Source organism: Odocoileus virginianus, chromosome 17 (genome assembly GCF_023699985.2).
Source record: "Odocoileus virginianus isolate 20LAN1187 ecotype Illinois chromosome 17, Ovbor_1.2, whole genome shotgun sequence".
Classification (NCBI taxonomy): domain Eukaryota; kingdom Metazoa; phylum Chordata; class Mammalia; order Artiodactyla; family Cervidae; genus Odocoileus; species Odocoileus virginianus.
This window is the reverse complement of record NC_069690.1, coordinates 32,821,462-32,833,934: the sequence shown is the minus strand read 5'-3', so window position 1 is coordinate 32,833,934 and position 12,473 is coordinate 32,821,462. Positions and strand designations below refer to the sequence as shown.

The following is a 12,473-nucleotide window of genomic DNA, read 5'->3' as shown; positions in this document are numbered from 1 at the left end:
GAGAGTAGGGGCCTTTGTGGGAAGGGTGATAAGATTCTGTGTGTCTTTCCCTCCCACCCCCTGGTCCTTGTGACTGGTGGTTAGAAATCCATCCAACCAAGAGGGGCCCCCCACCCTGCATCTCCCATACCCTGGGACAGCCAACAGGCCCTGCCACTCCATTTGCCATGTGACCTTGGCCAAGTCACTGCCCCTCTCTGAGTTTATTTCCCTTTTTGCATTGGGTCCCAGAGTGAAGTGTGGACACTGACACCCCAGCAAGGCGGGTGTGGGCATCTCTTCCCCTTGGCCACCCATGACCCCTGCCCTCTGGCCCTCCTACTCAAAACCCCTTCTCTTCTCTCCACCCCAGACAGCGGTATCAGCAGATGAGGAGGCGTCTGGTGAAGTTCCGGGCCCTGGTGCACACGTACACAAGCCACCGGCGTTACCTCAAGGTGCTGCAGGCTGGGCTCTTGTCCCTCCCCCCGGAATCAGGCCTGTCCCATCAGGGTCCATGGGGAGGCAGGGACGGGGAGGAGGCATTTGGCCTGGACAGGCTTGGGTTCTATCCCTGCTTGTCCCTCTCTAGCCCTGTTCTCTTCACCCACCCCTTGGGGTGTGCAGGGCTTGAATGAGAGGCTGCGGGGAGGGTGTGGCCCAGCACAGGGCTCACAGCAGGGCCCAGTAACTGGGCATGATTAGAATTAGGCGACCCCAGCAGCACTCGCTCTGGTTTTGCCCTTGTCTCCGTGACGGTATCGGCCTGTTGTCACATTTCCACAGCCGGACGGACAAATGTAGCCCCAAGGAGCTGTGAGCCCTTGCTGGAGTTTTGTGGGGCACCAGGGAGGTGCTTCCCTGGTAGCCCTGGGATGGTAGAGAATCCACCTGCAATGTGGGAGACCCGGGTTCCATCCCTGAGTCAGGAAGATCCCCTGGAGAAGGAATTGGCAACCCACTCCAGTATTCTTGCCTGGGGAATCCCCAGAGGGAGGACCCTGGTGGGCTACAGTCCATGGGGTGTCGCAAAGGGTTGGACACCACTTAAGGACTAACACTTTCCAGGGAGGGGCCCCAGAACGCACCTCTCTGCTGCTCTCTGACACACTGTGCGCCTCTCCTTCCCCAAAGCATCACTGCTCTGCCCTCTGCCTGAGTCTCTTGCTCTCTTCCTCCCACACCCATTTCTCTGGCCACACCAATGCCTCCCCCGTCTGTGAGGTGGGCCTGGGGCTGCCGTCCCCTCTGCCTGCCGCTGCCCGCCTTGACCGTCTGCTCTCCTGCAGCTGAGGGCGGAGCGGAGGCTCCGGGTGGAGGAGGCATGGCTGCGGGAGCAGGAGGTGGGTGTGGGGTCCAGGCAGCTGCGGGGAACAGGAAGGGAGGCCGGCAGGTGGGGGTGTGGCAGGCCTGTCCTCTCACCCTGTGCTGACCCCCCAGGAGCTGAGCAAGCGGCAGGTGGTGGCCGTGGGGCACCTGGAGGTCCCGGTGGAGCTGGCTGGGCTCTTGCGAGCTGTGGCGGGTACGTCAGCGCTGGGTGGTGTTGGAGGGTGGGCTGGCCAGGGAGCCAGGCCACTCAGGCCTCCTCTGTCCACAGGCCTCAGGACAGCCCAGGGGCCCCGGGTGGCCCTTGTGCGGACTCCACGGCTTCGGGCTGAGCCCCGGGTCACGCTGCCCCTGGACATCAACAACTACCCCATGGCCAAGTTTGTCCGGTGCCACTTCAAGGTAAGAGCTGGAAGAGACACAGTGACAGCTGGATTGTCCTCAGGTACAGCTGACTCCTGGCCACGCCCTTTGAGAGCAGGCCCGAACCCTCCAGTTGCTGGGTCATGAAGAGTCTGGGGGCTCTGGGGGCCTGTATGGTGGTGGCAGGCCCTCAGGGGCTCAGGCAGTGGCTGTTTGGAAACATTTCAGAAACCTGACAAGCAGTGAGTGGACCCACAGCATATCACCCCCGCTGCTCATCTCCTGCCCTCCAGGGGTGTCTCAGGGGGCCTCTGCCCTGATGCACTGCATCTCCATCTGCATGCTGGGGACCAGAACCCCGGGCGCCTCAGGCTCGTGTGCCCCCACCCGGCCTAGAGCAGCAGGTCCGGAGGTGCCCCTGCCTCCCGGCTCTGTGCCCAGGTGCCTGCTCTGTGCCCAGGAGCCTGCCTTCGGGATGCTGACCGTGCCCCTGAGGACACCCCTCACGCGGCTGCCGGCGGAGTACCATGTGGAGGCCTTGGGCATCTTCAAGTTGGTACGAGTCTGCACAGACCACCTTCCAAATCACAGCCCCAGCCCCAAGGCCAGACAGGAGACCCCTGTGCTGCTCCCCTGGACCCTCCACCAGCCCAGGCCCTGAGCCCTTAGAGGAGGGACTTCTGGGAGGCAGTGTCTGTCCTCCTCTCTGGGGTAGGGTCTGGGGACGGGGGCCTGTCTTCTCTCAATCATCTTGGCAACATGGCTGCCTCCCAGCCTCTCTGGAGCTTCCAGAGTAGAGCCTTGTCTGAAAGGGGAGGCAGAGCAGACCTAACGAGTGACCCACTTCTGTGGACAGAGTGGGGGATGGGGGTCGGAGAGCCCAGACGAGGCCCCTCATGCAGCCCTGGGCAGAGTCAGGGAAGGCTTCCTGGAGGAGGGGGCGTTTGGGCTGGAGAGGAAGGTGGCAGCAGTCTCCCAGCCAGGGCAAGTGGAGGGGTAGAGATGAGAAAAGTTGCCATGGTCAGAACAGAGACTCAGGAGAGTAAGGCCGGAGGGGTAGGAGGCCTTGACCAACAAGCCCAGAGCTGAGGTTGGGCCCCCAGGGGCCCAAGGGAGCCATGGACAGTTCTTCTATGGGTGGATGTGGTTGGGTACGCATGCTAGAAAGTGCCCTCTGGGGCCTGGATAGAGCCAGAGGTGAGGCCGGGGTGTGGGGAGGGGCTGGGGCTGCAGAAGGTTCATGAGCAGAATATTGACTTTCCCCAAGCCCTGGTCACTTGGCCCAGGGTAAACCAGGCTGGCTTCCCAGGTGGCGCTAGTGGTAAAGAACTTGCCTACCAGTGCAGGAGATGTAAGAGACGCGGGTTCGATCTCGGGGTTGGGAAGATCCCCTAGAGGAGGGCATGGCAACCCACTCAAGTATTTTTGCCTGGAGAATCCCATGGACAGAGAAGTCTGGCAGGCTACAGCCCATAGAGTCACAAGAGTCAGACACCATTGAAGCGACTTAGCATGCACAAGCCTGTTACAGTTTTACTGTGGGGAACTTTTATATGGGCAGGGGGACTTGGGAAGGACCTGTGAGGGATGCATATGAGGGGGTGGGGACTGGTGGGAACAGCCCTCCGAGAGACCCAGGAGAATCTGCTTGTGGCCAGATCCTACGTTTCATGGGCGACCCTCAGCTGCACGGCACCCAGGACCATGTCTTCGGGAGCTACATCGTGCAGAAGGGACTGGCAGTGCCCGAGCTGCGGGACGAGATCCTGGCGCAACTGGCCAACCAGGTGTGGCGCAACCCTAGCGCCCACAACGCTGAGCGGGGCTGGCTCCTGCTGGCTGCCTGCCTCAGCGGCTTTGCACCGTCCCCGCGCCTGGACAAGTACCTGCTCAAGTGAGTGGAGCTGGGGGGCCAGGGCCCGGGGCAGATGCCAGGCCAGGCAGGAGGGAGGCTTTGTGCCTGGAAGCTCAGGTTCAGGGGCTGGCCCAGGGCTTCACATCAGAGGGCAGGGGTCAGACAAGGCTCAATACAGGGCTTCCAGAACTCAGCGGTGGCCGGACCAGGGTGTAGGGAACCTGGAAGAAAGGTGCTGACTTCTCACATGATGAGCAGTGGGTTGCAGCAGGGTCGTTAGGCATGTAGATTCCAACAGTCTGTGTTCAAATCCCAGTTCAGCCACATAGCTGTGTGACCTTGGGCAATTTAAATAACCTCTCTGAGCCTGTTTCCTCACCTATATAATGAGGATGGGAAGAGTACCTTCATCAGGCTGTGTGAGGATTAACTGTGCAAACACATGTGAAACACCGAGAGGACAGGCTGGTGGTAAGCGCTGTGTAAGTGTGGCCGTCGTCAGTATCCTGATCATGTTAAGATGATGGTGATGTCCCCCTCCTTGGTGACAAGGTTGATTTGCATGGGAAAGAGCTCAAGCAGGCCCTTGGTGCAAAACCTAGCTCTGACTTTCCTGCTGTGTGACCTGAGGCAACTCACTGCCTCTCTCTGAGCTTCTTTCCTGACCTGGGAATTGGGGATGGTAACAGGACCCACCGGTGGCTGTGAGCTGCAGAGCGTGCAGAGCCTTCCCGAGCTCAGCGCAGTAGGGGCAGCTCCCTGGGACCCTGCTGGGGGCAGGGCCACTACCACCTGCTGGGCTTCCCGTGGGCATGACTCTAGCTTCCCTGTGGTGGCCACAGGCCACCAGCAACAGGGAGGGGCCGGGAGCTGGGCACGAGGAGTGTCCACCCCTGGCAGGGAGCAGGCTGATTGACCCTGGGTCAGCTGGAACCCCCATAGCATCTGTGAACTCGGTGGCAGGCTCAGAGAGGACTGATGACCACCCGGATGGCCTGGTAAAATGGACGAAGTCCCCGGAGGCCAGGTCTTTGCTCACACCTCCTGTAGGCCCCATCCTGGCAATGACATTTTGCTCCGTTGAGATTAGTTGGGCCTGCCTGGAACCTTTTTGGCGTCCTTGGACTCCTGCTGGCTTGAGGTGCCCCTGGCTGGCCTAGATGCTTTCAGCTTAGCCTGGGAGCTCCAAGCTGCCCTAATCATTGGCAGCCCAACCTCGGAGCTCTGGGCTGGCCTGGGCGTCCCTGACCAGTCTCAGGGTTTCCCCCGCATCTGGCTAGCCTCATCCTTGCTCCAATTCCTACCCGCCAGGTTTGTGTCTGATCACGGGCGGGGTGGCTTCCAGGCCGTGTGTCAGCATCGCCTCATGCAGGCCATGGTCTCTGGGGCTGCCCGCACCTTCCCTCCGACTCAGCTTGAGTGGACAGCCACCCAGGAGAAGGCCGGCATGGCACTGGATGTGGGCTGCTTCAATGGTGAGCTGCCCTCCCCTGCCTCCCATGGAGGGGCAGCAGAGCCTGGGGTTAGGAGAAGCTCGGTGGCCCTGCTGTGAGCAGCCTGGAGAGAGGTCAGTGTGGGGGGAGGGGGCAGGACCTGGACCGGGGCTGGGAGCAGGGCCGTGAGGATGCACAGTCAGGGCCCAGGATGAGAGTGGGGAGGTGGCAGGACCGGCCGCAGATGCTTGGGGCTGAGCCCCACACCCGCTGCTGCCTAGGTGACCAGTTCTCCTGCCCGGTGCACTCCTGGAGTACGGGGGAGGAGGTGGCCGGAGACATTCTGAGGCACAGGTTGGCTCCTGGGATGCCCCGCCCAGCACACCCTTGCACACCCAGGAGGGAGGAGGTGGGAGCAGGAGGCCAGGTCCCCCAGTCCCAGAGGGTCCGCTTCAGTCGTGTGTCTGGCTCCATCCAGGGTCTCCCCGGGCGGTACCTCTTGGCGCCGTCCCTCATTCCCATCCCTCCACATGCTATCACCAGGGGGCTGGTCGACGGCTGGCGAGGCTGGACGGTGGCCATGAAGAACGGGGTCCAGTGGGCAGAGCTGGCCGGCCATGACTACGTGCTGGACCTGGTGTCGGACCTCGAGCTGCTCAGGGAGTTCCCTCGACAGAAAGCCTACTTCCTTGTGGGTGCAGAGGGGCCTCCGGCCTGCAGGGGAGGCCTCAGGTAGAGGTGGTCTCTCCCAGCCTGAGGCTCCCCTCCTGCATGTGGCTGTGAGCTGAACTTGAACTTCGAGGTCTTCAGGGAGGGGGCCTACCTTCAAAGGGAGGACTGCGGGGCACAGAGGAGGGTCTGCCGGGGGTCTCAGCTACTGTGTGCCCCATCCCCCAGTGTGTTCGGGAACAGCTGGGACTCGGACGATGACACACCCTCCAGGCCCCAGCACCAGGGGCTCGTGCCTGTCGTGGCTGACTCCGATGGGTACTGCAGCCACAATGAGAACGGTACAAATGGGGAGACTGAGAGAGGGAGCCTCAGAGAGGGACAGTGACCCTCCAAGATCCACCAGCAGTGGCCGCTGTCTCTGGTGGGGAGGGAGCCTGGGGGCGGGAGGGGTGATCAGCAGGAGGAAAGAACTTGACTTTCTCCCAACCCCACCAGACTCGGACAGCCTTGGAGAGCCTGCTGTGCCCCACAAGGGGCTGGACTGCTACCTGGACAGCCTCTTCGACCCCGTGCTGTCCTACGGGGACGCGGTAGGGACGCAGGGGGCCTTTGAAGGCCACAGCAGGGTGCGTGCACAGGAGCCTCTTGCAGCCAGGCCCTGGGGTGGCTGGAGGGGGGCCCCTGGGAGGAGGTGGTGGTGGTGTCAGGTGCCCGTTGCCTTGGAGTCTGGGGAGCATGGCATTGGGGCGGTCACTTGAGCCATCTGCCCCCCAGGACCTGGAGAAGCCAACAGCCATTGCCTACCGCATGAAAGGGGGAGGCCAGCCTGGTAGAGATGGCAGCAGCAGCACTGAAGAACCCCCCAGGAGACCCCCAGAGCCAAAGCCAAAGCCAAGTCAGTGCCTACTCCAGGTCGGGTTCAGGGTTGGGCTTGGCGGGGCCCCGCGGTGCTCAGGGCAGCTTCAGCCCTAGAACAGAGGCAGCCTCAGGCTTGGGGGTGAGCTGGCAGGGCAGGCAGGGTAGGGAATTCCCACGCCTACCGCCCTCATCTCTGGATCTGTGCCCCCTGACCTGGTCACCCCAGTTCCAGGCCTGGACGCCTCCACACTGGCCCTGCAGCAAGCCTTCATCCACAAGCAGGCCGTGCTGCTGGTGAGTGCCAGGGGACTAGGGTGTCCTGCCGGGGTTCCCTGTGGGGCCCAAGCCTGGGCCTACCCACTCACCCCAACTCTCCGCAGGCCCGGGAGATGACCCTGCAGGCCATGGCACTCCAGCAGCAGCCCCTGAGTCCCACCCCAAGACCCTTTCCCCCAGAGGTGAGCCTGGGCCCCCATGAGTACTATGTTGCCCCAGGGCATTGCTGCACATCTCTGAACCAGGAGCCCCTTCCACCTCTCCTGGGCCAACATGGGGTTCCTGGGAGCAGACTGATGTGACCCAGGAAGCCCTCCTCACACTTTGCTCTCTACAGAAACCCATAGCACCAGAGGCCCGGCCAAAGTTCATAGGCACTGGACCCCCGGCCAAGCCCGTGCTCCTGCGCTCTGCTCCGAAGCCTGCGACCCCCGCCCCTCTGGCCAAGGCCCCGAGGCCCCCTACCAAGCCTGTGGCTGCCCCCATTCTGCCTCAGGGCTGGGCTTCTCCAGAAAGCAGTGAGTGTCCTGTTGCAACAGGAGCTTCCCAAGATGGGACAGGAGGGTGAATTCACCTGTCCCCTATACCATGCCCCGCCACAGCCTCGCCCTGCCTGGAGCCGGTCCGGTCCTCGACCCTGAACTCGGAACACTTCCCACAACCCACGCAGCAGATCAAGGACATCGTCAGGCAGCACCAGCAGCTGCCCCGGGGGAGCCGGCCCGAGGCCCTCAGGTCAGCCCACCCACCCAGCCCTCTGGCCCTCTTGTGTGGCCGACCCCCCCCACCATGTGCCCATCTGCTGGGCTTACAGCACCCTGCCCAGCAGCCTTTAGGGAGTATCTGTTCACCCAGGTGGTCCAGATGAGACCGCCCCCCAGGGCAGAGGGAGGCCAGGACCGCTCTCTAGGGGTTGTGTGTGACCCCCTGCCTGTCCCTGGTCCTCTTGGGGTTATCGTGTACAGTGATGGGGGGAGAGGAAGCTCCTGGGTGGGACTGTGTGGCTGTGAAGAGGAGGCTCAGCGTCCCACTCCCTAGGAAGGACGGCGGGAGGGTGTTCGTAAAGCGGCCCGATCCCCATGAGGAGGCCCTGATGATCCTGAGGGGGCAGATGGGCCCCCCAGCGGCAGCCCCCGGCACCCAGGTGAGGGGCTGGGGCTGGCGGGGCCCAGGTGGAACAGAAGACAAAGGGGGCCCTCTGGGGGAGCCTCTGTGTACTGTGGTGGGCCGTCTTTGTGGGGACAGGTCCCCAGAGAGGCCGTGGCCTTGGTGAAGCCAGTGACCAGCACACAGCGGCCATCCGTGGGACCTGCTCCAGGTGAGGGCCAGGAGGGAGGGAGAGGCCGAAGGGCAGGTGTCTCAATGCAGGAGTTAGTCAGTATGAGCACAGGTGAGTCTTGGTCTGCATGATGTGGTGGTGTGTGTGTCCATGTCCCTGGGCCTGTGTGGACACACTATGGATGTTTGTGCAATTGTATCAGCATTTGCATGACACTGATTTCAGGCCAGGCCCACTCTAAATCCTCACTCAGACTCTCCAACAGAGTACTGTCTGCCTGTAGACATTACAGATGAGAAGACAGACACAGAGAGGTTAAGTGACTCACTCAAGATCACACAGCTCTTATGTGTTAGACCAGGGACAGAATCCTAGGCCTCCTGACACACAGCTGGAGTCCTAACCTCTGCATCTCCTGCCTTATGGCAGCCACAGTGATCGTAACAGATCAGTCAGTTCCCATCCACCCAATGACATTCCAGCAGCCCCTGGGATGAACCCCAGGCTCTTCACTGTGGCCCACCCCCAGCCTCACCTCTTCCTCCTCCCTGCCCCGGGGCTCTCTGCTCCTCACTGTTTCTGGGTCTGCCAGAATTCAGTCCTGCCACAGGGCCTTCATCCTTGCTGTTCCCCCTGCTGAGAATGCTCTTCGCAGAAGATCCTTGCATGCCTGGCCCCTTCTCATCAAGAAGTCTCAGACCTCACCTCCTCAGGGAGGTCTGCCCGACCGCCAAGACCACTGGCCCCTCACAGACGAGCCCTCAGATTTTCCCAGGTCGCCATTTGATTTCTGCCCCAGCTTCCAGCACCAAGAGCTCTATCCTTTCCGAACTGTCTGTTTCACCCACCTTACCAGGGCCTTCCTCCGGGCAGCTCCTGGTCTCTGCTGCTCCGGGTTGCCCTGGCCCCTACCCCTACCCCCACTGCATTAGGACTGCAGGGCTGGGTCTCTGTGGGAGGAAGGCAGGGCTGAGAGAGTGTGCCCATGTGCCTGCGTGACCAGGTGTGTCTACCCACGAGGCAGGAGGAGGCCCCTCTGCTCCAACCTTGCCCTCCCTGGGCCCTGCTTCCCCAGTGCTGCCCTCGCGGTCACTGGAGCCTCCTGAGGATCCCGTGCAGACACAGCTGCACCGCCTCCCGAACCCCGACTTTTATGGCTACCGGGATGCCCCCTGGCAGATCTTCCTGCGCAAAGAGGTGCTGGGGCCCTACCAGGGCTGGAGGGGGCGCAGGGCCTGACGGGCAGGGGAGCGGGTCACAGCGCAGCTGGTGAGGAGTGCGGAGCCTAATGGCAGCCCCGCGCTGCAGGTGTTCTACCCCAAGGACGACCACAGCCACCCTGTGCAGCTGGACCTCCTGTTCCGCCAGGTGAGGGCCTGTCTCGCTTCCCAGCCTCGAGTGGCAGCATGGCAGCAGGCGTGTGGATCAGCCGTCTGCCAAGCCTCCTGCTCGGGTTTGGGGTCCTTGCCCGCAGTGAGGACAGGGAGCTGGTCTGCTGCACCCCCTGCTGTGGATGGGCTTGGAGAGCCCACATCCCATCTAAGCAGACTCACAGCTGGTCTGAGCTCGTGGGGCCCAGGGTCCACCCCAAGATCCCCTGTGTGGATCAGGAGACTAGGGCTTGGGGAGGGTGGAGATGAGAAGGGTGAGGGTCCTCAGAAGTGGGGTCTGATTTACAAGGTGCCCTCACTGCGTGGAAAGCCCCCCCCCCCCATCCCCAGTCATCCTGACACAGTCCAGCCTGGGCTCCAAGTTCAGGGTGCCCTACAGCATCCCACCTCACACCCCTCCTGCAGGTACTGCACGACACACTCTCCGAGGCCTGCCTGCGCATCTCCGCCGAGGAGCGGCTCCAGATGAAAGCCCTGTTTGGTACTGCAGGGTGTGGGGAGGGAGGGGCAGCCTGCTGGAGCCCCTGCCACCCTCTCTGCTCTGCTCCTGGCCTCTCCCCGGGGCCCGGCTGCAGGTCTGGGTTGGGCTATACTGGCCTGGCTGCAGTCCCCACTGTCCTGTCTGTGGATATCAGTTTCCCAGTGTGGACGCTAGGAATGCAGTGGTCTGACACCTCCTTGCTGAGGGTCAGCCTCCCCTCCATGCACTGCGGGTCAGCAGGGGAGGGGGCCCCAGTCCTGACCCGACCCGTGTCCCTTAGCCCAGAACCATCTGGACACGCAGCGGCCCTTGGTGACAGAGAGCGTGAAGCGGGCTGTGGTCAGCACTGCCCGGGACAGCTGGGAGGTCTACTTCTCCCGCCTCTTTCCTGCCACGGTAGGATCCCCCTGCTTGTTCCCCTGCCCACCCTCTGCCTGCCCAGGGGCTCTGGGAATGAGCCTGTAAGACCCTCACGTGCTCCTTGTCCCCTCCCCAGGGCAGCGTGGGCACCGGGGTGCAGATGCTGGCTGTGTCCCACACGGGCATCAAGCTCCTGCGTGTGGTCAAGGGCAGCCACGAGGCGAGTGGGCAGCTGCAGGTCCTGCGCACCTACAGGTGAGCAGCAGGCCAGGGGGAGGGTTGACGCAGGGTGTGGGCGGGCATGGGCTGGCAGGATTTGGGGCGTGGGCTGACACCAGCACTTCCTCCACATACCGACTTGCTCAATGGCCAGCGGCTGAGTACAGTCAGCTCTCTGTGTTCACAGGCTTCACATCTGTGGATTCAACCAACGGTGGATGGGAAATACTCAGAAAAAAAAAATTCCAGAAAGTTCCAAAAAGCAAAACAAATTTTTCACTCACTGGCAACTATTCCCATAACATCTATCTTGCTTTTATAACTATCTATACAGCATTTACATTGAATTCCCTGATAGCTCAGTTGGTAAAGAACCCACCTGCAATGCAGGAAACCGTGGTTTGATTTCTGGGTAGGGGAGATCCCCTGGAGAAGGATAGGCTAGCCACCCCAGTATTCTTGGGCTTCCCTTGTGGCTCAGCTGGTAAAGAATCTGCCTGCACTGTGGGAGATCTGGGTTTGATCCCTGAGCTGGGAAGATCCCCTGGAGAAGGGAACGGCTACCCGAACGGCTACCTACTCCAATACAATACTCCAGTATTCCGGCCTGGAGAATTCCATGGACTACAGTCCATGGGGTCACAAAGAGTCGTACACGAGTGAGTGACTTTCACTTCACTTCACTTCAAGTGTTAAGAGTAATCTAAATGGGATGTGTGTAGGTTATATGTAAATACCAGGTCATTTTATGGGAGAGACTTGAGCACCCATGGATTTGGTTGCCCTCCAAGGGTCCTGGAGCCAGTCCCCCACAGATACCAAGGGATGACTGTACCTACCAAGTTTCTGGTTCTATGCCAAACCCTTTAATCAAGGAAAAAAGCTCAGAGAGAGAGGTTGCTTGTCTTAGGTCACACAGCCAGGCAGTGGTGAGCTGGGAGCTAGTACCTCATCCCCAGCTTGGATACCCCTGAAGTCCCACCCCAGAGCCTACTGAGGGCAGGGCTACCGTATGTGAACAGCCAAGTGCAGATGCTTGAGTGTGAAACCTTCCTGCATCCTCTGACCCCTCCCTCCCAGCAGCCACAGTCCCTTATGCCACAGCACGGGGAGTCTCAGGCATCAGTGAGGTGCAGGCTCCTTCCTTCCAGAGACTGAGCATTTGCTTAGTGAAAGAGATTTGTGGGTAAAATCTTGGGGGGTTTTACCCAGGTCAAGAGGCAGAAAAATAAATAAAAGACAAAAGTGTGGGGGTGCTGGGAGGTTGTGGGTTCAGAGTGATGGGCAGAACGCTGGAGCCGCGGGCAGGAGGGGAGGGGAGGCAGGCAGGGGCCAGAGGTGCAGACTGTGGTGGGGGGTGTCCCTCTGGCTGTGGTGTCCTGCCTCATGCCATCTCCTCCTCCTCCAGCTTTGCGGACATCCTGTTTGTGACCATCCCCTCCCAGAACATGCTGGAGTTCAACTTGGCCAGTGAGAAGGTCATTCTCTTCTCAGCCCGAGCTCACCAGGTCAAGACCCTGGTGGATGACTTCATCCTGGAGCTGAAGAAGGTCAGGGCCCTCCTGCAGATGCCTGCAGCAGGCTGAGGGCCCAAATGTACCAGCCACGCCCACCTGGGAGGCGTGGATGCACCTGTGTGTCTGCAACTGTGTCTGCAGGCTCTTGCTCGAGCTCTGCCTTCCAACCTGGGGCCTGTGCCCCTGCTGCCGGCCTCTCCAGGGTCCTTCACTTAGGCCTCTGGGCTCCGCAGCAGCCGCATTCCTCCCCTCCTGCAGGGGCTGCACTGCCCATCACTGACCGCCCCGTGACCACATCCAGTCCCACGCTTCCTCCAGACTGGGCAGTCCCCAGGCCTGGCACCTGGCCTCAGCGCTGAGGCTATGGGAGGGGTAGGGGTGGGTCAGGCCTGTGACCGTGCTCTTATAGCCTGTGTGCGGGGCAGGGGAATGGGCCCTGGCCTCTGGGAGGAGGGCATGGGCCC

At 61.5% G+C, this 12,473-nt stretch overlaps 1 protein-coding gene across 1 annotated transcript in view; it reads left to right on the top strand.

The window, feature by feature from the left end:
• Positions 1-12,473, top strand: part of MYO15A (myosin XVA) — a 47,289-nt gene that overhangs the window by 19,176 nt on the left and 15,640 nt on the right. The window contains exons 24-47 of the mRNA XM_020914190.2: positions 353-437; positions 1,269-1,322; positions 1,420-1,501; positions 1,577-1,707; positions 2,129-2,224; positions 3,327-3,562; positions 4,835-4,998; positions 5,238-5,310; positions 5,500-5,688; positions 5,854-5,966; positions 6,124-6,218; positions 6,403-6,523; positions 6,713-6,780; positions 6,867-6,944; positions 7,100-7,280; positions 7,365-7,497; positions 7,801-7,906; positions 8,008-8,080; positions 9,117-9,238; positions 9,350-9,409; positions 9,838-9,913; positions 10,194-10,309; positions 10,410-10,528; positions 11,901-12,042. Of these exons, the coding sequence (XP_020769849.2) occupies positions 353-437; positions 1,269-1,322; positions 1,420-1,501; positions 1,577-1,707; positions 2,129-2,224; positions 3,327-3,562; positions 4,835-4,998; positions 5,238-5,310; positions 5,500-5,688; positions 5,854-5,966; positions 6,124-6,218; positions 6,403-6,523; positions 6,713-6,780; positions 6,867-6,944; positions 7,100-7,280; positions 7,365-7,497; positions 7,801-7,906; positions 8,008-8,080; positions 9,117-9,238; positions 9,350-9,409; positions 9,838-9,913; positions 10,194-10,309; positions 10,410-10,528; positions 11,901-12,042 (2,713 nt within the window). The remainder of the gene's footprint in view (positions 1-352; positions 438-1,268; positions 1,323-1,419; positions 1,502-1,576; positions 1,708-2,128; positions 2,225-3,326; positions 3,563-4,834; positions 4,999-5,237; positions 5,311-5,499; positions 5,689-5,853; positions 5,967-6,123; positions 6,219-6,402; positions 6,524-6,712; positions 6,781-6,866; positions 6,945-7,099; positions 7,281-7,364; positions 7,498-7,800; positions 7,907-8,007; positions 8,081-9,116; positions 9,239-9,349; positions 9,410-9,837; positions 9,914-10,193; positions 10,310-10,409; positions 10,529-11,900; positions 12,043-12,473) is intronic.